We start from the raw sequence: 26,225 nt of genomic DNA, 5'->3' as shown, positions 1-26,225 counted from the left end.
AGAAAGTGCAACTCCAGAATCAATCCTACCAAATGTTCTCAGTCTGAACCCAGAAGAGGAAAAGAATCCATTTTCTGATTATCCTAATGCCTGTATAAACTAATGGTACTAACAATAAAACAGAAGTATGATTGCAGTATAATTGAATCCTAATGAAAAACACTGCATTTATAAGTGCAACTTCTTTTTAGTGAGGGGTGGAATGGAATAATGTCTATTGCTGAAGAAGTGAGAAAGAGGTGACTTGAGTCTGATAACCTCAAGTCACCTCTGCCATGTTTGGCAACAGTGCTCAGATTTGCCCCATCAGCTCCTGTATCTAAATAAGGTGCATTCCCTAAATGCCATATTTTCTTATGGGTAATCCATGAGTTTCATTCAGCAGCAGGGAGGATACCTGTGCACATGTACCAGAAAAAATCACCATCATGAGCTATGTTATTCAAAGGTACTTCTCTGCTCCTGTGGTGCCATGAAGTTTTTCCACCCCTTATTCCTCCCCTAAGGCCTCAACTTTTGCCCTAAATTCAGCCTTTTAAATTCCTAGTACCAGACAGCTGCCTCAAAAATTAACAGTAAGTGTAAATTTGTTCCTCTAATACAATTAAAATAAGGAAAGAAAACTGTAGATCTTTTAATAAAAAGATAAACAAACCACACATGGTGTAGCAAGGGAAATGCTTTTTTTTGTTTGTTTGCGTTTATGGAAACCTGAAAGCTGAACAGGATGAAGGTAAGAACTGAGCTGTCACCAGTCACCAGCACATCTCAGTCAGAGCTGGAAGTTCACACCACCCTCTTTGTCTGCCAGGAGCTTCTCCACACTCCTCCAGTGGAGCTGCAGAAAAGTCACTTGCTCAAAGTGAAGGTGTAGGGAGGGTTAAATATTTGTCTCACAGGGCAATTCAGCTTAAAGCCAGCACTTTTAAAGACATCTTATCAACAGAAGCTGGAAAATAAGGCAGTAAACAGGGAGAGGGGAAGAAATATAGGGATCAATTTAGGTCTTTGATGGACTCAGACTAATTCTTGAGGTGCCTCTGTGTCCTGGGAGTTCTGCAGCAGGAATAGATAAATCAGTTGTGTAGGAGTAAGGGCCACATTTACTTTAATTTCTGGGTCATCATGCTCCAGTACAGATACCAACAATGAGGGTCTGCAATGTCCCAGCCAGAGTAAGACAGGGACTGGCACCCTGCATGTATTTAATTTTGTTGTGCTTGTTGTTAAGCATCATCAGTGCTGCAAAAGGCAATGGAACAGGAAATTATTAATTTCCTTGCAGAGACTTACCTCTCTTGAATCCACTGCTGCATACATAATATCCATCCAGCCTTTAAATGTGGCCTGAAAAAAAATCCCACATAAGACATAAGCATATTAAACAACTACACCCTGAAATGATATAATCTCTATGATGAACTTTCAAAATGCAATGTTGAGCATGTACTTCACAATTAATACATTGCCTGCCTTGCAATCTAACATGTGTCCTTGACTTTATGCTCATTTAGATATTTAAATTAATTCCGGTATGGTTTTCTCCTGGATTTTCTCATTTCTGTTTTTCGACTTTCTGCACTTGCAGGGATAAAAGAGAGGTTTTTAGAAGAGATTTTAAGAAGGAGAGAAAACATAACAATTAAATCTTTGGAAGTTCTGACCTGAAAAATTTCAAATAATGAAGAGATACGGCCACACATAACATTAAAGAATATTGTCTTGCACAAGCCTTGCACAGGTGAGATGGATCCCATCCATATCCTGCTGAAGCTTGGATTCTGCCCTCTTCTAAACCAGGGCAAATCACAACAATATTAAACCCCAGGGAGTTGCATAAATCACAGCTGACTTGAAAGAAGCAAAGGCAATCAACACCTGCTGTGAGCCTGGCCCTGGAAAATCAATCTGCTTTACTGTTCAGATTTTCTTTTTAGAAAGCTTTATGAAATCAGTAGTTTTAATATTTTTTTTAAAAAATAATTGTTTAAAGAAGAAAAGATTCCACAGAAGTCAGTGTCTCTTATTGGAATGTTCAATGCAGAAGGGCAGGGACAGCACTCCTAGGAGAAACACAGGGAAGTGACTCTTTACTATTCTGTAGCGAACCCACGACTCTTTGATCCCAATATTTGCCTCTGATTAGGCACAGCCTGATGCCAAGCACACCTGGCATTAGGTCTGACTCTGGCCTAAGCCCCACTGCCTTTATTTGGGTTCTCTAGAGTTGTTTCTCATTTGACTTCTGACCTACTTAGACCTACCCTGACCTAAGTCAGAGTGAGCAGGTAATGAGGCATTTTTAGATTTATTAATTTCATCAGATTTACATAGATTTATACATGTAAGACCCACGCCCAATACTTCTTTACATCATACTGACACTTGAATGGAATTTTGCCCTCTTGTGTAGGCATTCAATTCCAGATGATGCCAGTAGGAATTTGGCCAGAGGTTACCAAGAGAAACCCAGGCAGCTGGGTTGAGGTGGGCACATTCAGTGGTTTTAGAACTCTCTATTATTATATTAAGTCCTGGAGGTAATGCAGCCTTCCCAATTCCTTCTGAATAGTACTGAGCCAAAGGAAAATGTACAAGAGATCAATGATATATCTCTCAAAAGTATACATAAAACAGTGTTTAGAAGGTTGCACTTATTCTTATCTACTGCCTGAAAGAGATTAACCCACTCACCCAAATCAGAACCCTTTGGAAAATCTCTTCCATGGTGCTGGGAGTTAAAAATCACTTTAGATGAAGTATCTACAGGAACGATCAGCAGTTTTATCAAAACAAATAGTTATTTGAACCTGGCATGCTGATACTCCTTAAATATCCTAATATTTTCCTTTTTTTCCCATTCTCTTTCTAATCTGATGAAAGACTTTCTGCTGCCATTAGAGCTTTCAGCTCCAAGTGCTGCTCAGGAAGGGTGGCTGGGATGAGACATGAAATCCTTTCTCTGTGGCACAAAATTATGTGATCTTAGCCTGTACTTTTCTCCCACTTAGGAGGAAATATTTCCTTTTGAGCAGCTATTTTACCCCTCAATGTGTACCACAGACTCCAGCAACTCTCCTGCAAGGCACAGGGGTATGTAGTGATAAAGGATGATGAAGTGATCTGACAAAAATAAATATTAAGAGAATGAAGTGCTGTGATGTTCTGTTTCCCTCAGTGGTCGAGAAGCAAGAGAATTAAAAATCTGTGGGACATCTGGAAAGCTTCCCTGGACACTTCACCTGCAGAGGGTAAAAGATACTGAGAATGAAAGAAATATAACACTGAGAAAAGAAATTATTCATCTGGAATTAGTAACCACTTACACTCTGGATAAGGAAGTGACAAAATCTGTGTTTGAGTGTTTGTGATATTATCCTGCCTGGAAGCCATCCAGAGAAGCACCATTTTCTACTGAAACTGTCATGTGATGAGATTATCTACTGATAAACTCATCCTGGGATGGGATTACATTTCGTTATTTCACTGGTGGTTAGAGCTGCAATGCAGCAAATTAGTGGGGAGGAGGAAAGGTGGGATAGCACTGACTGCCCTCAAACCAAATGGTTCCTTGAAGTAAAGCAAGTCTTTAGATCTGTAAGCTTCTGGAATTTACTTTTTATTTTTCTTTTTTTTCTTTTTATTTTTCTTTTTTTTCTTTTTCTTTTTCTCTTTCTTTTTCTTTTTCTTTTTCTTTTTCTTTTTCTTTTTTATTTTTCTTTTTCTTTTTTTCTTTTTCTTCTTTTTCTTTTCCTTCTTTTCCTTCTTTTTCTTATTTTCCTTTTTTTCTTTTTTTCTCTTTTTTCTCTTTCTCATTTTTTTTCCCAGGAAAGGAAATTGTTCAATAAAAATGTCTGCTTCTCACGGCTGAAACCCTGGCCTTCACACTGCTGTATGTTTCTTTGGGCATTACTATTGATGAGAGAAATTTCTGAAAAGCTAAACCAGAGATTTTTTTGCACATTTTGTATCCACAGTGACAGTAAAATCAGGCATTGCAGTTCACAGAAGTGCAAGAGATGGTGTAATGCAGTAACTTTAGACACACAGCTCTGCCTCACGTCCATTTTGTGTCTGATTTATGGTCTCAGTCAGGACTTCAAACCTGGCATGGGGGATTGCTTTAACTCTGCAGCTCCTGCTTGCTGTGCTGGTCTGGAAGTGCTTCTGTTATCTCCCCACTCCTCATCTGGAGTCCCAAAGTGACACAGTTAATAGGACAAATTCAAAATAAGTAGGATTTAGTCAATCTATGTCTATTCTGTCTAAGAAGAACTTTTCCAAACAAGCCAGATGCTGCATGAAAGACCACTTATTTCATGGGTATTCTTCAATAGATTGCTGAAATTTCAAAATATATTGCAAAAAAAAATATGCAGAGGTGATCACAGGGTGTAAGTGTGGGATTACACAAGAGAAATGCAAAACTGGTACTGGAAATTTAAGATATTTCTTTGATAAGCTCAAATACAGATTTATAGAACACAGGTGCTTTGACACTTTAAGGAAATTTGGAATACAGAAAAACTAAACCTGAAGCACTGGGTTGTAGCAAGACATTTTTCCTGTTAGATTAGGGTTTTAGGAGTGTTAAATCACCAGGAAAGTGAATCATCTTTCTTTCAAGTCAAAAAGTTGTGATGACAAAGATCTTTCCCTCCCCATGAATGAAGCATTCCTCTTGCTTGCAGACTGAGCAGAGCAGTTACCTCTGTTATTTTATTGAGCTGATTTGGGACAGCCTGCTTTTAGTTGGAGGAGCTTGACATTTTGCATGAACTTTCTCAGACTCATTAACCCAAAGTGGCAACTTCAGGTCAGCACAATGAATCCCAATCAAGGTAGGAAAAGAGCAGAAGACATTTGGGGCAAATTTAATGCAGAAAGTTTTCCTGTGGGCAGACTCATGTCCTAAAATACGCTGCTGAAGAATACAGAACATTGAGCAGATTTCTTTTACACATTTCCATTTGGATTTGCAGGCATTTCAAAGGAACTTCAGAGCCACTCAGATCCGTGCTGGGGCAGTTGAAAATGTCAGCAGCCAAAAGACAAGTCGCACTTGAACGCTCATGTTTTGGATCCTGGCGGGTTGTAACCCAAATGCTTATCTCCTCCTTGCCCTGCTGTGCACAGGGATGCACAGAGGTGTCTGACTCTCCAGGAGAGCTGGGCTGTCAGCAGAGCCCCTGCATTTCCCACGAGGGTTTGCCCATGAAATGTGAGCCCTTATGGAGAATATTTGGCAAGGGGCGCCTGTGACCGACGCTCCTGGCAAAGGAGATGCAGATGTTTGTGCCCCTTCTTTGTGTGTGTCACCTTTTCACTTTACTGCCTGTGGTCAGCAGCAGACATAAGAGCTCCAGGTGCAGGATTAAAGCCAAAATCAACCCCCTAATGGAATCTGGCTCCTGCTCTTCCTCTGTGAAGAAGGAGCTGCCACCTGTCATAGAAATCCTACCTGATTTCCTGCTAAAACCAGTTTGTTCAGCCTGACCAGGCCTTGGTTTATAACACTTCTTTTGCGACTAAAAATCTATTTCTCTCCTACCCAATACAAAATCACAGGTTTGAAAGAAATCTGTAGGGTCATCAAATCCATTTTCAACTGGAAAAGAGCAGTATTAGCCCCTTCTCTTCAAATGTGTGCTGAGATCCACCTTACAATCAGTTATGTTTCTTCTGCCACCACTGATCCCAGCAGAAGTGACTAGAAAATACTGCTTCAGGATATTCCTTAAGAAATGCCAGCTTATGAAAAGCTAAAGATTTTCAGAAAACTGGAGCTTGATTCTTATAAAATAAATGGTGAAGGAACAGCTACCTCTCTGATGGAGCTTCCCCCCCTCAAAAAAAAAATTAAGTAGGCAATTGTTATGTAATCACAGGAATTAAAAAACTTCAGGTAAAGCACAATATTTTAAACCTGGAAATTCTTGCTCATCTACATTGGATGTCTAAATGAAAGACAAAGAAAACACTATTTAGAACAGAAAATCTAATTAAAGGCATTCAAAGTGAAATAATCTACTCTGCATGGCTGAGCTGAATATCATAATTACGTGCAACAGATAAAAGCTCTCAGTCTCAGCAAGTTTATGTCATGGAAAGAATCAAAAGTGGTTGTGCCCATTCCAAAGTTTCTGCTTTCCAGAGGGTGTGAAAGAAAAACTCAATGGGCAGCGATCAGAAGATCTCAAACTCAAGTGTTTGTGTACCAGGAACTGCACACATAAGAACAAGGACTTCTACCAGAAAGGAAAATTGCTTCATGGAGCAGTTCGATGCATCTGTGACAGAGAAGACCAGATCTGAGAAAAACAAACTCTCTTCCGGGGAAGGAGAAGGGCTGGCAGATCTGATGGGGACCTGGGCCCCTTTGGAAGGGCAGGAGGGGGCTGAGGGCAGTACCCTGCTGCATTGCAAAGGGTGAATTCTATAGGGGACAAATGAATTGAGCTCCCAGAACACAATTTTTTATCCCAGAATTGAGGGATGCCATCACAGGTGTTTCAAGAAAGAAAGCTCCCTGTCCAAAGACGTAGCAAGGAGCTTTAACTCTGCATGCAAAAATGGCAATGAGCAAACACTCCAAGCGCACATCCAGCCCCTGTCATCATTTGGCTCCAGATTAGGTACAATGGAAATAAGCATCATAACCACTACGTTATATGAGGGGCCTATGGAATTGAAACCAAAAACAACTTGTCTGAAATCACCCAGCAGTCCAGCAGCAGGGCTTGGACAAGGTGGCCTCCCCTGTGGTTCTGTCTGTTAGGTTGTCCTATGTCAAAACACAGTGAATCTCAGTGCATACAACCCATTTATCTGTCTTTTAAATTTGATGGTGGGAAGATTCTAGAAGTGGCTTCCTTCTGCCTTTACAGCACAAATATTGCCATCAACTTTGACCCTCAGCAGTCTCTTTTCTGCCATGCTCTTGCCACCTTCCCAGAGAAGCTGGGCTGGGGGCAGTGTCAGCAACCTGATCTTCACCATGACCCACAGCTAGATTCAATCTGAATCATTATTTTAGCAGGTGGACACAAGGTGAGGCACCAGCGTCCTTCTTGAAAATGGAAAGTGAGCAGAGGGCCATAAATTAAAACTACAGCTTCATGCAGTAACTTCAGTTGGGAAACAGAAGGCACTAAAACTTCATTTTTTTCCCAGCAGGATATAGTGGATTCCCAGGCTGTTCAGCAGGGCCAGTGCACTCTGTCTGCATGGACAGTTCTACCTCTTTCATAGATTTCTTTTCTGGAAGTGAACTTTGCTCTGGATTACAACATTGACAAAATGGTCTTTAATTCACCTCAATAGTCCAATCACCTCCCAGAGAACTGTATTAGTGACACAGCAGCAGAAACCCAAATTAAAACCATGAACTGCCATAATATCTCTAGGCCAAGTTAATATACAAAATGTGATTTATTTACGCTTGAGAAAAGTTATTGTCCTGAGACACCCAGAAAAGCCCAGAGGTTAACCTGAGCTTTTAAGCTGATGGTTTCAGTGAGAACCAGCAACATCTGCCCATGAGTTTCTGGTGGCCACACTTACCACTTGCAGCAGAGCCAGGTACCCAGCACCAACATTATCGAAGTTAACTTTAACCTTTGTCCAGTAAAACGTGCCTGACACGTTGTAAAGTATGCAGTCACTCATGTTGTTAATAATTTTAGAGTCCAAAGGCATATCTCCTTCTGTCTTATTAATGCACTTCCCAAACTTCCCAGCAAAGAGGTTCACTCCCATGATGCTGAAGATGAGCCAGAAGATGAGGCAGACGAGCAGAACATTCATGATGGAGGGGATGGCTCCCACAAGGGCATTGACCACCACCTGGAGGGAAGCAAGAAAGGGAAAACAGAATTAATATCAGCACTTTTATGGACACTTCATTAACAAGCTGTTGTGCACCCTTGATTAATGAGTCTGAACCCTCACATGGTGACAGGTGGACAAGCACTGACACCACCTAAGGAGCCAGATCATCTCTAAAGGCTTCAAAAACGACTATTTTTTCCTTTTGGTACTCAAGGAAAGAATCTGTTGACATCCCACCCAAGGGCTGATGCTTTTTCAAGAGGAATCTCTGAATTCAGAAGTCATCTTGACCTCTCAGATCTTTCTAGATAGTACATTTCAGTCAAACTATAATAATAATGTGATTAATTGGAAATGGCTGGGGTGCACTACAGTGACTCAAAAAGGGAGAAAAAAAGCTTTCTGAAATCTTTGAATCCACTCAGGCCTCTGTAGCCAGTGGGTTGTGAACTATAGCTGTGATAAATTTTGCTTAATTAAATAATAACAGATTGAGACATACTGTACTAAGCCAGCTTCCCCTATCTGATCAGTATGCATGATTAAATGAGCAAAATCATTCTAATTTAACAAAAAATGCTTTTTTTCCCCCCATGTATAATGCTGTAAAATTCCTACACATTAACCCAGGCAGGGCTGTAAACCCCTGCATAAAATCATACATTAAAACAAAAAGCAGAAGGAGCTTTTAAGGTATGTGGACGATGGCACTGGAAATGGACACCATGCTGAAGTCAAGAAAAAACACAAAGTTCAGGCCATCTAGAGATCCTCCACAGCTGGCAGGTTTGAATGCAGGACTGTGATACCACCACATCACCCAGGCAAGGTGCACATCATTTGCTGTTTTGAGCACTGTTGGGGCTTAAGGTGGTTTAGGCATCTGTGCACATCAAATCTTACACTGAAGAACCAGAGAAGATCACTAAAGAATCAATCACAGAATATCCTGAGCTGGAAGGGTCCCAGTTCCCAGTCCTGCACAGGACATTCCAACAGTCACACCATGCAAGACATTTTCTGAGGGAACAACTTTGTCACAAAATGTAGTTTTCTCCTTTCCTATGCCAACCAGGTTTCTCCATGCTCACAGCCTTTGGAGATGCTGCCTTTGCATGGTGCAGGCAATGCTGCCTCCCAGACGGCTGCAGACACCAGCCCCACAACATGAATTTCTCTCCATCCCTGTCTCATACTTTGGAGATTAAAATCTGATAGGAGGCCACTCAGCTCTTCTTCTTCTCCATCTACATTTCTGAAAGTGAGACAAGGTGATATTGATCCATAAAAATTAAACTTTATTCAATTGGTGAATGTGATTATGGAAAATGTCAGCTCTTCTTTTCTCTTGTGTTAGTGTCCAATTTTCTGACAAGCTAATAATGTAACATTCCCTTCTCCATCATTTTTGCATTGCTGTGGAAGAAAAATACCCAGAGGAGTGAGATGGTTTTCATGCATGTATAGCAGCAGCTTCCTCTACAGCACACAATACAAAATTATGTAGATCTTCCAAAACTCAGATTTATATTTTGTGCATTTATGAATGAAGCTGATTTTCACACAGGAAAAGCTGTTTCACCAATTGTTTTGTTTTGTTTTTCTGTATAGGCCCATTCCTGATGACTTTTCTCAGATTTTTTTTGTTTTGTTTGTTTGCTAATTTTATCTTTCAGTTTTGGACGTCAATCAATTTCTAGCCTCATCATTTTTAGACCAAATTTACCATGTTAACCAAAATGCCAAATAATTTCCAAATCAAGGGCTTGTTTGGATATAGTCTTGGCTCTTGTGAAAGTAGTTTCCAATTGCTTCTCTGCTCAACAATATTTTTCTTCAGTTTTAACCCATGCCAGCAAAAACACATGCATTTGTGTTACATGTGCTGCTGAACCCAGGTTTCAGCAGTACAAGTGATGGCCATGCCCACATCCTGCTTTTTCCCTTCTGCTGAGTTATGTTCAATGGCCTGTAGATAACAAAACGAGGCACAAGGCTGGAGCAAATCCTGCAACACCTCTCTGAATGAATTATTAACAGGGGGGTTCATTCTTCCCTCGCTGCTTCTGCTCTTACACCAGGGTGATGCCATTTGTTCTGGTGGGAGCATTCTTGTTTTTCACTGAGACAAGTGAGAGGAAGACCTGGAGACATTAAAGGCAGGTCATTATCATAAACTCATATTAAAAGTTCAGCTGCATATCTTGCCATGGAAAGGGAGGAATTTCTGCTGCACTTTGGAATAGCAGCACATATGTCCATGTGTAGAAAAGGTTTCATGCTTGTTGGTTTCCATCAATACCTTTACAGGTGAAACCACCTTCCAGGTGACTTCTCTAGGGACAGCCTAGAAACTGAGCCACCCTCTGCCCTAACTCACAGTGTGCAATCCATAACCTGTGTTTGGTCCTCAGCTCTCCTGATCGCACAGGCCACCTCCTCAACCAAAGCTGATTCAGATTTTTAATCCAGAAATAGACTTGCACGATGAGTTAATCCTCCCCTTGCTCTGATAGAGCCCATCAGACTCCCCACAGTGATTTCAGACCCAGACTATAACTCCCAGTGAAGCTCAGGCACAGCTTTTGCAAAGACATCTAATTTACAGTGTCATGATGTCAAATAATGGAGGAAAAAATGTATTATTAGATAATCTGTTCCTGGTGCCCTTTGTCCTCAGTTTTAGAAGCAGTTGCTGCATTTTTAGGTGGAATTTGTTGAATTTGAGGCATCTGCTCTCAGATGTCTTCTATCATTCCCATCTTCACTGGGGGGGAGTTACCACTGTGCATTGCTCTGGGTAATTAAAAAATCAGAGCTTCCTTGTAGCTATCATGTTTCTTTCAGATTTTTAATCACACTCATAGTTCCCTGCAGAGACTTTCCCATTTTTAATTCCCCCTTTCCAGCCCTTTCATGGAATTTCAGTGTTAAAGCACTGCACTGTCCCCCTGTTTCCTGGGTTATTCCCCTGCATATTCAGGGATTCCAACAGTCACCTCATTTGTCAGACTGGCCCCAAAACTTGTGTCCTGGTGAACAGTCATGCTGATCCCTGTGTCCTTCTCAGCTGCTGTTTTCCAAGAAACATCCCCCAGAGTGACCTACATTCCTCCTCCCAAGGTAGCCAATGTATGTGGGTTTATTAAAATGTGTGTTGTACAACAGATCTATTTTTCACTGTGATCCAGATCAGCCAGCATAATTCCCTTATCTGTAATTTCACTTACACTGATTTTGAGTGCTGCCAGCAAAGATTTTATATTTTCTTCCAGATGCTGTTGAAGTACAGATTAAAGATGGGTCTCTTTCTGAACAATACCTCACCCTGAGATGCTCATCACCAAATTTACAGTGTAGTCACTGCTTACAGTTACTTTTTGAGATCCATCAGCCATTTCAAAATGTGTTTACTTGTCTCGGTACAAAGCTCATGTTTTCATCACAATATCTCATGGTATCAGATTCCTTTCTGAAATCCAAGGATTCAGTATCAGCACAGTCACTGTCATCAGCATAATTTGTAATCAAATCAAAGGCCCATATCAGTTTTACAAGAACTATTCCCATGAAATCATGCTAACTAGCATTAATTATGCTGTTTCTTTCCTGCATACATCTTGTAGCAGTCTCACCATGACTTTACCCAGTATCATTTTCACATTAAATGGTCTCTCATCATCCCCCTCATCCTTCTAAAATACTGCCTAAAATACTGTAAATACATCCTTCAAAAATAGCCTCCCTTGCAGGGAAGTGCCACCTCTGAAATAATTCCCTGATGGACAACAAATGAGGAGACATGAGAGATGTCATTATTTGGGACAGGCTGATCTAAGGTACTTTATTCTGGGCTCATGACTGTAAAGCCTCTGAGTCTACAGTCCTGTCAGGTGGGATCTTGGTCTTTCTGGGGTCTTTTCCTGAGGACTGAGGGGCAGGATTGCAGCAGTTCATCCTTATTTTGCAGACCTCTCATGGCATAGGAGCTGCTGAGACTTGTGCCAAACTTGCAGAGCTCCCAGACTGTTTGAAGATAGGGAGAGAACTGAGGTCTGATGGCAACAGGTCCTCTTGGCCACCCAAGGGCTACTCTGTGCCTTTGTCTCAGGGAAAGTTGCTTCCAAAATTTAGGCACAGCATCAATGAAATAAGTCTCTTTCTGCAGTAAATGAGAACTTTCTTGGTTCTGTTCTAGCCCTGCAGACATGTTTCAGTTATTCAAGAAAGAGGCATTATAACAAAACAAACTATTATTATTTTTTCACTGTCAGTGTTTGCTTCTCAACATTATCATTATTTAATCCATCACTGTGCTGGCAATTTTCCTGTGCATTTTGGAGCATATGAACTCCTAATAATGAAAGGTCTAACTGTCCCTAGTCTTGTTAAGTGTGGTTAGACAAACTAAAACTAAAATGATTTGCTTTTCCAATAGCACGTATTCTCAATTATACTTTATCATGGTTTACAAGCTAATTCACCACCTCTGATAGCTCAGAATGACTGAATATATTTCAGCTGCAGCCATGGTACAGGAAAGAAAAGGGGATATTGAGTCAGAGACAGAGGGGTCTGTAAGAATGAGCATGCTGGGAAGGAAATTTGCTGGGCTGATCCATGTTAAGATCTTCACCAAGCCAGCCTCTTGCTATTCTCAGAGAAAAATGAGGAGTTTTTCATGTTACTTTTTGTCTGTTCTACTAATGCTTTTCTGATGTTTTTGGCTCATTTCCCCACTGCTATTCAGGTTTGAATCCAATTTAGTTAAACTGATGTGAAACCATGAGTAAACAATTTGTATGTCAGCTTAGAACACACTGAGTTTTGCTTGGGCTTGTAAATGCACCAGTAAAAGCTAAGCCTTCATAAGCCAAGTCTAAACTGATTTGAGAGAATCTGTGCACAAATCACTCTGCTAGTTGAACTACTGCTTTTGCTGATAATGAATGCTGAAATAGTTCCATCTCTGAATGTTTAATAAAGACCTAGAGTGAGGTCATCAAATGACAGGAATGAGATCTTTAATTATTGTCAGTAGTGCAACCTCGCTTTGAGCCTTTGCACTTTGGTTTTGTGTTATTTGGTCAATTACCTCCAAAATATTGCCTGACTGCTGGAAAGATTGTGATGATCAAAGCAATTCAGGTTTGGGTGCCTGGGTAATCAGAGCCTTTTGAATCTTTTTGCCTAAGTACTAACACAGAGGTGGTCTGCAACTATACTTGCCTCATCTTCATCCACAAAAATAATATGATTTAGCTAATCACAAAATCTTTGGAGCAAAGTGTTATATTGCCAAATCTGGTCATCCACAGAAGAGGAAAAGAATGGACGTGGGGCTTTCCTACACTGTTGTATGGTGATGTTTCCTGGCTCATCTCAGTTCTTAGGCTCTCCAGCTTTCAGTCTCTTGCTGTGAGAGCATTGCAATGCGAATAATTCATTGCTGGGAGATCAGTGCATGAAATACACATTTAGTCACTGATGATTCAGACCAAAATTTTGTCTACAGGAAAGCTATACCCTGAATATACATCACTGTGAAATATGTAGCATTTTCCTTGGCCTAGCAGAGAGATTTGGGAACATCAATATAATTTGACATAGAATTTTGTCACAGATTTGCTTTACCTTGCTATGCAATCTGCAAGGTTAGCAGCAACCTCAGCTCACACAGAACACAGCTGTCACCACCTGCAAGTCATGCGTGGTGTGAGGAATTAAATAAAGTGCTTATCTAAACAATAATTGATTCTTGTTTGCAGGTAGACTTAACAAATAAACAGGTATGCTGTGGGAATATAGCCACGGTGGCAAAGGAATGCAGAAAAGAAAGAGATGGATGCACAAGATGGAGCAACAAGCACAAGCTGCATGATTTTAATGTTAATCCCAACATTCCTCATTAAAACTGCAATCTGTTCGAAGGGGAAAAAAAATCATTCATTCATTTGCGTTCCCTATCTTTAGCATTTCTAATTTTTGCTTTAATTATTAGTGAAAATGTCCTTAAGAACTTTCTAATCACTCTCATTTTAACACATGTCAAAACAGGGAGCAAACTTTAGCTTGGCTGCTCCCCTGATGCACCTTACAATGCAGAGGTAGTTGATAACCAGATGCTTCCTCATCCGAAAAGCTGCTTTTTTTAAGGTGTAGTGTGTCAAGCTAGGTAGCAGGATTAATTTATCACTAAATACAACCAAGGATAAAGATGCAATGATACAACCAAGACCCAGGAGGGATTTGTTGCCGTGATAAAGAACTGTCATTCATTTGCTTTGGCTGACAAAGCCACGTGCAGCAATCCCCAGTTACACTTTGATCCACACAAAGGTGAGCTTTGAGGGGTGCAGCAATCCCCTGTTACACTTTGATCCACACAAAGGTGAGCTTTGAGGGATGCTTTGTGTCCTCTTACCCTCATCCCCTCAAACCGTGACAAGGCTCTCAGTGGCCGCAGGGCACGGAGGGTCCGGAGGGATTTGATGGGTCCCATCTCGGAGTATCCAAGAGTGTTGGCAACCAGGCTGATTAAAGAGACCTGGATGGAGACACAAAGTGAAAATGCAACCCGTTAGAACACTCCTGACCTTCTCCTGTTGTCACATTTCTCTTCACAGAGAAAAGCGAGGCACAGTTCTTCCCAAGAATATTTCTAAAATTCACATTCTCTGAACCTCAGAGAAAGGAAAAACAATTCTTATCATTTGCTGTGCCTGTGTTTGTGCAAAAGCAGAATGCAATATGGTGACTGTTTATCCACAGTGATGGGGTTTTGTCTCCTTGGCCTATCAGGGCCAAGTGTGTGTGTGTGTGTGTGTGTCGGGACTGTCGGCTGAGAGTCATGAGATTCTGGGTAGTTGTGTGCAGAGCTGAGTGCTTGGCAGATTCAGTTTAGATGTAATTTAATATAGTGTAATATAATATAGAATAATATAGTATAATAAAGTAATTAATTAGGCTTCTGATAAGATGGAGTCAGATTCATCATTCTCTCCCCCAACGTCAGGGGCGAAAATATTCACTATATTTTCCTTCTCTTCTGGCTTTCCTTCCTGGAAAGAAAGAGCTGGTTAGTGGGACAGTGGGGAAAAAAGGTCTTAAATAGGAGCCATTACACTGGAACCACACAGAAGAAAGGATGATCCTTCACAAAGTGGATGAAAAAAAGATCACCATAACAGACCCACCCCTCAGTGCTGTTTCTGTGCACTCCCCGAGGTGTGTGTAAGTTCCACTACCCAAAAATGAGTCAGGTAAGTGTTACAATTGAGAGTTTTTTGGAAGAAAGCACAGTTAACCCTTTCCAGCAGAGATAAAGGATTTTGGTATTTACATTTAATCACTAGTCTTCACTTCTAACTAAGTGATTAGAAGCAAGTCTCCTACATTGCTGGCAGACATGACTGTACCACAGACCTTAGAATGATGTGCATGGCTCTTCCATTCTGCTCTTACTCACTTTTTGTGGTTTCTGCACAGTCTCTAAAGGAGATGGAAATTTGACAGGTGCTCAGTGTTGAGGTTCACACCTTTCAAAGAGTACTTTGAAATTAACTTCCTGAATCTGCAAGCAGCATGGAGGGGTTCCCATGCTCTTCATGTTCTCAGAGCTTTTGTAATGCCCTAGTTGGTCAGAAATGTAGGTGGTATCAGGCACAGGATTGGATTCTGAATGAACTGAGTGGCAGTGGAGATTATGAACAAATGGAGCAACAGGGTTCTGCACGCTCAAATCAGTGTTCACAGCCCGAAATCTTACTGAGCAAAGAGTGAAAACAAACAGCTCTCCAGCACTGTAGGTATCATGCCAATTTGCATGTATTAAAAAAGCCCAAAACAACAAAAAAACCCAACCAGAATCAATCACCACACACTACAAAATACTATATTTTTAGAAGGAGAAACCTGTGTGTATTACTTATCTTCCTTTTAATTTGTTTGGGTTTTTTTTCTTACTTACCATTCTCACAGCCCCAGTTATCACAGTACTGGATATCTCATACTCACCAATGGGAGTGTGCAAAGCTCATCTGTGAGGAGTGGGGGCTGTTGCCATTTTCAAGATAGCAGCTAAGCCTAAAAGCAGGGACTCCTCTACTTTATAAAAATAGGTGCTAGGAAACTCCAGCACCACCTTAAACACTGACAGCTCTTGAGGATAACCTTCCTTTAATTTTAGGATGGGATGATTTTTACTCTGAAGCACACTGCTGGTTGACCAGCCCAGCATCACCCAGAGGTCTGGGATAAATCAGGGCAAGACCAGCCTGGTCTCTAAGTTCCAAGACAGTGTCCCCTGTGGAGCAGCTTTTCTCCTGGATATACATTTATTTACATTCCAGTGCTGTCGGCACAGCTAAGCACTTTGTAAAAACTCACTCAATTTGTTAAATTATTTACCTGCTGATGGCTTTATTGTGTCATTTGGGTGACTAAGGGCAGGAGGTCTCAGAGACACCCAGCTTGAGCTGGGGTTTCTGCCAGGATAAGTCAGCCACTCTCCTGCAGATGACTAAGTGGCACAGAGGCTGGCTGTCACCCTGTAACTTGTCACTCTTTAACAAGGTGTGACACAGACTCACCTCCTGTCTACAGACCCAACAGCTGGGGCAGAAGGAAAGGCTTTATAAACCCTTCTGCCTTTTGGTGCTGAGTGCACTGTAAGAACATCACACTAGACAGGCAGACTGGGTTCAAGGTCTGATGTCCGGGGCTTCATAGACATTGAGGAAGTAAAAATCACCAGCAATCCTTGGCTTCCATCTCTGGAACAGCAGATCTGAACCTGTGACTTGAGCATGATGCCTAAGTCATTTTAGAGTAAGCAATGCCACAGGTTTGACATGCTCCTTCCACCTGGAGGAGTGATGGGATTTCAATCCTGCTCACTCAATGCTCACAGTTGAAGAAAAAAATCTGGTTTTAACTTAAAAACCCTCTTCAGCTCACCAATGCAGCCATTTTCTGCCTTCCTGTTTCTCACCAGCCTGGTTCACATCCTGTATGCTGAAGCTGCATCAATACAGAGTTCAAATCCTCCTTTTATTCACTCTTCCCACTAACTTAATGTTGCCTAAATAATGGTAAAGGGCTGAGGATTTGTCTAACAGCAGTAAGCAAATGTGCACCATAGTTATATACTAAAGCCATCCCATTAAGTCGTCTTAAAAGTCCAAAAAATAACTGGCATGAAGGAGAAATCATGATAGGAAAAGCACTGTGCCACATATTTCTGTCTTTGGTGGAAAGTTGAGTGTAGAAAACATTCTTAACCTCATAAAGCCTTGGAGGTTTCTATCCAGAAAGGCTGAAGGTATGAGAAGAACAGCTCAATGATTGTTTGCTCAGAGACAGAAACCAAGATCCATACACTCACATACCAAGAGAAGCTCACTAATTTGTAAAACTGATCTGTAAAATAAATGCAGATACTTACATGAAAATTAAATAGAGGCTACCCAACACCCTTCTTTGCTAGTTTCACCCATGATGACTGAAAATCAGATCTTATCAAGGTTTTCAAACTGCTTTGGTTGGAGCATCTGCACAATTTCTCCCTCATCCTGGATTTGTGTCCCATAACTGCCCTTTCTGCCAAGGCAGAAGCTTTTTGGTTCAAATCCTGCAAGACCAGACTTGGATATGAGTGGGTTCTCATTTCCTTTGGAGTGGATCTGAGTGGGTTCTCATTTCCTTTGGAGTGGATCTGAGTGGGTTCCCATTTTCTTTTGAGAGCCACAAATGTCACCCTGAAACACATCACAGGTGGTGTTGCCCTCCTGACACAGATTTACACAGCATTAGATATCTCTGCAGAGGATTAGGTCATGAAGCTGTGTGATATTTGGCAATGATCTACAAGGCTGGAGTCAGAACAGAGTTTGAGACAACTTGTTTAAATGCTTGGATGTTGGTTTTGAAGGTATCCCTGTCAAATTTTATTTATAGGAGAATTACCAACGCAGGGACTTGGCCATTTGGACTTGATTAAAAGTGACCCAGAAGGTTATTTTTAGGAAAAAAAATCAAGCAGTTTTCAAAATTGGTGCTGACTGCCCCACATAATCACAACAAAAGGTGAAGTCAGCTATTTCTGTTATTTTTTTTTTTTACTGTTGCAAGGCTATGCAGCCCAGAGCTGCTCTAAAGTTCTGCTTTGTGCTATGCTCAGAATCAAAAATGTGCTGGCACCCAGAAAACACCTCTAGGGTCAGTGTAACCTCCAGATTCAGAATAAGTCACACACACATTTCTAATCTTTTCAGTACCTGTTTGCAAATAGTTTTGTAGGTTTTTGTAAAAACCTACCCCTGAAGCAGCACTGTAATGTGGTGGAGACAAAGTGAATCCTAAGGATTCACTATTGCTTGGAACCATTTCCCATAAAACACCCAATTTGCTGTTGACCTTGAGCTTTGACCTCAACTTCACCTTTTTTACAGCAGGTCACAGGTAAGCTGTGGAATCCCTCATCCTCCTGTGCACTTCTTCTGAGCCAAGCAGATTTATCACAGCTCCCATTTCCTTCAAGCATTTCCCCTGGAGGTCTTTCCAGAGCTTGCTTGATCTTACTAAAGCTTTCACAGCTTTCCATTTAACTTAATCAGGGAATGATTTCCCTGTGCTGGGTCTAGACTGTTCCTTATCCCCTTGACTTGCTGCTCATTTGGTGTCCCTGAAGTCTCCAGCATGTCCTTCTAAAGTTCTTCTAAGCCTTCTGATGTTTACATTTTTGTAATGGAGTTTCTCACACACTTCTCATGTAAATAATGATTGTTTTGCATTCCTTTCTGGAGGAGGAGAGAATTGATGGACTGTTGGTTTGACCAGTGTGGTTGGAGAGGTGGCAATTTCATCCTCCAATCCATGGTCATTTTTGGAATTCTGTAAATATGGAGGTCTGGAAATAAATGTCCCTTTTTTTGCCTTGGACATCTCAGCGTGTGTCATTCATTTTGTGTTGTATTGCGACACCAGCAGAATGCTGTCACTGGAATTTTCTGTCCAGTGCATGACCTGGCCAGCAATGAGGGTCCCTGAGGGGCAGAAAGGTCCTCATAAATCAGTGTGGGCAATCCTGCCTCCACAGACTTCAGCCTGTGGCACACAGGTCTCACTAACCTCATGGCCTAGGATGTCATTCAATTCATTAACTCTTGCCTTTTGCATTCCCTGTGTCACCTCAGCACAGCCAAGAGCCCAGCCTCAGTGCTGGCAGACACTTCCCAAAATTTATTCCAGCCCAAAAGAGTGGAAACCCTGAAAGAGTCAGCATTTACTGCCCAGCTCAATGGCAGAGTTTTCCAGCAAAGCTTAGGCTCCTGGCAAAGCCTTGTGGATCCTACCTAAACAATTCATCTTCTTGCTATCATAGACAGGCAGAGAGGGTGGAGCTCTCTCTGATCCTGGAATTCAGGGAAGATTTTTACCCCTATTCCTGACTTTCTTTGCCCAGAGATAGTTTTATCTTTGTATCTATAAGAATATTGTCAAGAAATATAGACCTGTATTTCTATATTCTTTCATTTTTCTACATTCCCACATTATTTCTATATTCCCACATATTTATATATCCCCACATATTTATATATCCCCAGATATATCTACACACAAGTTTATCTGTACAGATTTTATAATAATTTGCATGAAAGACGCCTGGAGCTGGGCAAAGGGAGAGATAAATGAACCCCCACAGCTTTTATGGTTGCCATTTTCAGTCTCATGATCAAGGGAAAAATGAGAGTTTTTAATCTGGTCCACTGGGCACTAGAAATACCAGCCCTGGGGGTTAACAAACCTGTGGCTGGTGTTTTGAAAGCCAATCTCCTGGAATCTTTGTGCCTTGGTGGCATTAGCTGGGGTCTGGAGTGTCCCACTGTATGATATTCATATGTGTTTCCAGGGCAAAATCAAGAAGAATCAATGAATTTAGAGGGCTAGAACACAGAGAAGGATCTCTGATGAAAGGTTAGCCTCACTGATAGCTGTATAAATTATATAAATACATACATAATGTAACTCTAATGAGAGTAATTTCTGAATGCCTTAATAATTTTGATAATTCACTTCAAAGTTTGTCTAGGAAACAGAACCTTTTTTTTAGTAATTTCCAATTTCTTGTCACAATTTCACTATTTTGCAGAATTTCTGTCATTCTTAAGGTAAGAAATATGACTTTTGTACGTGCCCAGGTGGTAACTGGAGTAGTGTTAATTTCCCAGTGTGCTCATGCTGGTCTCACAGTCATTCACCAGTTACAGATGTGCAGCATTGTCTGACTATTTAAATTATTCACCATGAACACACAGAGATAAAATTCTACAATAATTTTATGTGCCTTCATTATCTGACAGTGACCTAAGCAATCAGTGTTGTAAACCAATGTAAACCCAGTGAAGCCACCAGAACAGAATTTTAAGGTGGCAGAAAAACAATTACAAAGTAGGGAGTGTGATAATGCAGCACAAGGAGGGGGAAAAAGTCTTTAATTAGAAGATCACAGAGGTTTTTTTCCCAAGGATTGATTGCATTTAGAGCAGCAGTGGGTTCCTCCCTACATGAACACATTTTAATATCATATTAGCAACCTCCGCAGACTCCCAGTCCATGGGGGGTGACAGGGAGTCAAGGGCACAAAGTTTGGGAGCAGTGTTTCACCCAGAGCTGGTGGAGGTTCCTACAGCAAAGGAGAAACTGGAATAACCTGTTTGAGCTGGAATAAAGGCTGCTCCTCTCTCTCTCTCTCTTTTATTTATTTTTCTTTTCATTCCTAGGAGAACATGATTTCAGATAACCTGGGAGCATCCACTGGACCAGGCTGGAAGCAGAGAGACCTGAGCAGCACCATTCCAAGGCAGGCACTGCCCAGCACAGACTGCATGTTTTAATTAACCCCTGATCACCACTGAGGTGAATTAATAGCAGAGCCCTGAAAACTAGGAATTCAGACTAAACAACAACAAAAATCATCCTTGGATAATCACATAAATCCTAAAACCAACCAGAATCTCCACTAAATGCCTGCTGCTGCACGTCTGAGACCCTGTGAGTCTCTGTCTCAGGGAGAAGGGGAGACCTCCTTCCTGGTATGAGCAACAGCATATGCTTTATGCAGCCAGGGATTTCATCAAATTAACCTTCTTGTTCAAATTAGAGGGGAGGGAACAGCAGGAAAAAAAAAATTAAAAAGACATCTGAATGGAAGCACAGTAGCTGAGCTGAAAGCTCTGGCCACTTATTTAAATAAGCAGTTCCAGCTAATGCAGGCTCCTGGTGCTTTCAAATAGCTTTTTGTGTGCCCCAGAAACACCTGTCTCTCCCTCTCTAATTGTGCCTTTTACAAAAAATAAAAATAGAAGAAATAGTGCTTGGATTGCTGTGGGTGCCTCTTTTTAATCCAGCCTGGCCTCTCCTGTATTTGCTGCCAAGGATAGGATCACTCAAAGACCTCTTCACTGTCCAGCACCTTTCAGAGCCAGGCTTGAAGTTACAAGTTTCTCCTCTTGATTTGAAAAGGAACAAAATTCAGTCTTTACCCCAGATACAAGCTGGAAAACCTACAGGGAAACAGGACTTTGCAAATAAACTGAAATATACGGACCTTCTTTTGGCTCTCTGAAATGTGGTTGGGGAAAGGGAGCTTGTAATGAGGTTGGTATTCCTTTCAGCATTCACCCTTTCTCAGCAGACTTTTATTGTCATTTTGCTTTTTTTAAATATCCCTTTGTCCTTTCATTCTGACACTGCATTTTCTGCCATACAGATGCCAAACTCTATGATTGTACCTGCCAATCCAGAAATTGCACATTATGAAAGAAAGGCATAAAGTTAAAGGAAAGTCTTAAAAATAGGACACTAGAGAGACACTAAAGTGACCTAAATTCCCATCTCTGCTCCCTGTTTCCTTGAATCACAGCCCTCATCTTCAGGTAAAGACTAAAAACTCCTTAAGGCTGCTCTGGGATGCTCCATGGCCTGGAGGTGAAAATGTGTCTGGAAATGAGCTATCAAAGGGCTTCCCTCACTGCAGCACTTCATTACTGCTCGTGGAGTGCTCTCACATATTATAATATGATGGGCTACATGAGTGCCTAGATTAATTATAAACAAAAATTATCTCCTGGAAAGCCCAGTGCTACTTCCTATTATCAGGTTTAAAAACTCATTTATTTCATCCTTTAACCACTTTTTTTTTTTTTTTTGGTGGTTGTTGGTTTTTTTTAATTTCTCTAGGACTTTTTTCCACCTTTTTATTTTTTTTCCCTCCATCTACTACTCAGACTAAGGCTATAAAATTCTGTTAATATTCTATGTTCTCAGCTTGTCTCTAGGTCCTCATGTCCAAGCTTTTCAAGGCAATGTTTCCTTTTCAGAGGGCAGCCCTGTTGCAAACAGCATGTGTCACTCTTGTTGGGTTAAATGCTTTTAAATAAATCATTCCTGCATCCTAATTGCTTCCTGGCGGTTTCCTGAAAAACCTCTTTATGTCTTGCTGTTCTCTTAATCTGTCACCTCCCCTACACCTGCTCAGGCTTTTCTAACAGCTCCAGTCAATTCCCAGGGCAGATGGCCGAAATCAAGAATTAAACCTCAGCTAATTTCCGAGGGCGAGTCGACTGCGAGCTTTCACCCAGCGAGGCAGCAAACTGACTTATTGATCTGCACTTTCCTCCCCCATCGCCATTTACAAATGGATTTTCAGCTTGTCTCAATTCACCTTTTTACTGCAAACAGGCACCTTTGCCACACCTTGACATCCAGTATATTAGCACTGGATAGGGATCAAGAATCACAGGATCTGCTGAGTTGGAAGGGATTCACAAAGATCATGGAGTCCAACCCTTGGCCCTACACAGAACACCCACAAAGTCACACCTTGTGCCTGAGAGCATTGTCTAAACTCTGTCAGGCTTGGTGCCACTTCGCTGGGCAGCCTGCTAGGGATTCCTGTGAATTTTGGGGATCATGTGATGTAACTTGATCAGACAAAGCTTGGCCAAGTCCCAGGGGCTCCCTCTGCAGTGGCTGTGCAGGTGCAGATGCCTTGAAAAGTCTGGTGTTTCTGTTATGATTTAGAGCAAAACGATTTCTTCATCATCAACTGTGTTCTGCCTCTCATCCAGATGCTGTGTGGAGACAGCCTGGATTCAGGGCAGCTGGAGAGGAAAGACTTTCTCCACTAAAAAAGATCTCCAAAGCCACCTCCTGTTTCATCCCAGGGAGCCCTCCTGATGCTGAATGCTGAAGTCAGGAGTGGATTTGGTTGTTATTTATTATGTGAAGGCAGTGTTACCGTGCCAGGGGTGGACGCAGTGATTCCTGACAGAACATTTCCCTGGGGCTCAGCCCCATAGACTCTGCTGCATTTCCATCCCAGCTGCTGGGAGTTGAGGTGCTGAGGTGAAGGCAAGTTTCTTTCTGGACAGGATCAGGATCAACCTTACTGAGATATGACATAATGAAAACAACAATAAAACCAAACAAAAAAACCCTAACAAAAGCCCCAAACCCAAAGAAATCCAAAACCCCGAAACAAACAAACCAAACCAAAGCAGCAAGCAAAACCAAAAGAGAAAAATCTGTTTGTGTTGCCTCCTCAAGGTGCTGCTCTGGATTTGCTTGTTTCCCTAAAGCATTTATTTAATCAGATGTTCCAAATCAATATGAAAAAATATCAAATTGCTGTGGGAAACAGGAAAATCTTAGCTTGAAAATCAGCTCAGTTTAGTTGGGTTCTTGAACCTGACTGATCCTGAATTGTATTGAATGTGTCCATATCATATTAAATATTCCAGAATGGAGAGGGACTCTGAAAAATTGTAAGATCCCTGACTTTTGCCAGGAAGGATAATGGTACAAGCAGGAGTACCTACTAAAAGTAGGAATGTTAATCTTCATTTGACTTAGCACAAACATCCCAAAGTCAGCCATACCAGGGTAGGAGGTCAGCACAAAGTCTCTACACCACCAAGGCACAGCTTTCAAGTTTCATCCCAATTCCTCTCATCTCTCCCTCACTAACAAAGAATCCCTGTCCATCTGCAGGCTGCTTTTACCTCTTCATTTCTTCCTTTTTCCTCCTCTTCAGGAGGATAGTCTTGAGCTCCTGACCATCCTGGATGGTGGGAAGATGATTTTTTTTGGTCTGGAACTTGGGGTTTCAAAGGTGCTGGTCATCAGGGAGAGGAACAGTGGGACAATCCCTCATCCCCCTCTGTCCCTGGAGAGTTTGTGAGACTTTGGATTGTTAAACACAGTGAATGTGTCTCTCCCAGCTCAGCTCTTCCATGCAAGGGAGAACATCCCTGTGCATGGAATTTGGCAGCTCCACTCCCATTGATGGAAAGGGCCAAGCAAGCTGCATGAAGAACTCCAGGATTTTATTAATTATTTTCATTTTAAGCATAGTCTTCTAAAAAAGGACATTGAAAAGTGCTCCATCTTTAAATAACTCTGAGAAATAAAAATGTTTGGTAAGTCTAGCTCAGCGAAATCTGAGTGGAGATGGGTTTTTTACAGCACTTTTGAAAGTTGAAAAATCTGCTTCAGTAATTGAAATTCTTCAGCATTTGCAGTAATTATTCATCTCCCAACCACTTTGCAAGGTGCAGGCAGATGGTGAACTAGGCTTACAGTGGACTTTTCTCCTCACCTCTGTTTTCCACCCCTTTTCCTGCAGCTGCAGCATGTTTTGTCCTGCTGTGCCCTGTCTGAAACTCAGCTTGTGCTTCCTCTTGGCAAAGCTTGGGTCGTCCCCTCTCAGCATCCATGTGGTAATGAACATGAGGTGCAAACCAAGATAAGACCAGACATTTGGATGTTTTTGCATGTGCTGTGTAGAGATAAAGTGTGGGGTGGCAGCAGGGAGATTTACAGCCTCGACTGACCTGCTAACACACATTAAAACCACCTATCTTCATGTAGATTTTTTTTCTTTTCACTTACCCTCAATTAGCTAATATGTACTAAAAGAGTATTTTTTTTTTCTCTTTCCTTCTTTCTTCCTTTTTCTTTTTTGTTTTTCTCTTCAAAACCAGGCTCCCTGGCTTCTGGAGAGGGACTCTCACTCCTATTGGTTATCTGTGAGCTTTATGCCATCAGAGAGGCTCAGAAGAATGTGCACTGAGACAACTTCACAAATCCCACATGTGCATTTGCTGCAAGGAACTGGGAAAAAGCTAGTCAAAAACTGAACCCTGAAGTTATAATACCCTGTTGTACCCATGGACTTCTGACAGCTCACAGAGAACACTAATAAGTTCTCTCTTAAGATGCTGCTCCAAGTGACAAGACATATTATCTTTAATTTGCCTTGGCTGTACTTTTGTCATTCTGCTCCTGTGTGCCTTTCTGAACACAAACTAGACAAAATTCACATGCTCTTAGGGTAATGTCCCAAGAATACAAATTGGATTTCAGTGCTGTTTGGGAATGACTTATTACAGCAGATTGTGTAATTACTGGTACAGCAAACAGAAATCACCTTGTTAATCAACAGGGAATACAGATGGAAAAAACAATTAAAGTAATCATAAGCCATCAATATTTACTTCACACAGCAAGTTTTTAATTGTCACTTAAAGACAATTCGACACAAGGGCATAATTTAATTCAATTCAATTTTAACTAGGGAGAGAAAGACTGTTTCAAAATGTTCATCTCAGATTCAAGGATTATTAGCTGCCTCTTAACTTGTCTGACAGTGAAGTATTTGAAGCAGAAATCTTAGAGCAAGTGCTTTCCAGGAACTATCTTGGAAAATGTAATACTTTTATTTTTGTTTAAGTGTTCAGGGAAAGTGATGGTGCATTTAATGCCCGAACATCCATGAGTAGATCTCAAACAAGCAAACAGGAAATTTGGCAGCAAACAGGAAATTTGGGAAGCTGCTCAGTGGGGAATACAAATCTCTAGTTACCAACTGAGCAGCTCCAGGCAAACACCAGAAACATGCTGTGTTAGAACCACTCACAAAAGTTATTGAGGAGAGTGAAAAAGACATATAATTTCATTTCCATAAAAGCATCTACAAAATCCTGCCTCGTGGATTTGTTGAATAATTTTTTGAGATGCCTGGCCTTCAAATCCATTGCTGAGCTGCGCTTGAGCTATTTTGCAGACAGATCTACCACCCCAAACTCTTGTGAGCCCCTCCCTCCATGGCGGGAGAGATGGAAAAGGGGTGGAAAGAACAACCTTCACCCCTGGTGACCCAGCTGGAGAGAAACTAGTGGGGCATCAGGGCAAAAACTGAGAATTAGAGATGTTCTCCCCTCCCTGCTACAGGACATAGTGCAAGGACCATCCATTGCTGGAGATGGCTGGAGGGGAAGGAGGCTGCCAGCATCCCTAACAAAGCAATTGTTTAAGAAAATAGCTTTCTCTGC

At 41.4% G+C, this 26,225-nt stretch overlaps 1 protein-coding gene across 6 annotated transcripts in view; it reads right to left on the bottom strand.

Annotated features, from left to right (window-relative positions):
- LOC119698372 (sodium channel protein type 5 subunit alpha-like) overlaps positions 1-26,225 on the bottom strand; it is a 215,350-nt gene that overhangs the window by 8,183 nt on the left and 180,942 nt on the right. For all 6 annotated transcript variants that reach the window (XM_038130203.1, XM_038130206.1, XM_038130207.1 and 3 more), the window contains 3 exons: positions 14,255-14,377; positions 7,564-7,845; positions 1,294-1,347 (listed from right to left, as the gene is read on the bottom strand). In XM_038130203.1, coding sequence (XP_037986131.1) covers positions 1,294-1,347; positions 7,564-7,845; positions 14,255-14,377 — 459 coding nt within the window. The remainder of the gene's footprint in view (positions 1-1,293; positions 1,348-7,563; positions 7,846-14,254; positions 14,378-26,225) is intronic.

Source organism: Motacilla alba, chromosome 2 (genome assembly GCF_015832195.1).
Source record: "Motacilla alba alba isolate MOTALB_02 chromosome 2, Motacilla_alba_V1.0_pri, whole genome shotgun sequence".
Lineage (NCBI taxonomy): Eukaryota > Metazoa > Chordata > Aves > Passeriformes > Motacillidae > Motacilla > Motacilla alba.
This window is presented reverse-complemented; position numbering and strand designations above follow the sequence as displayed.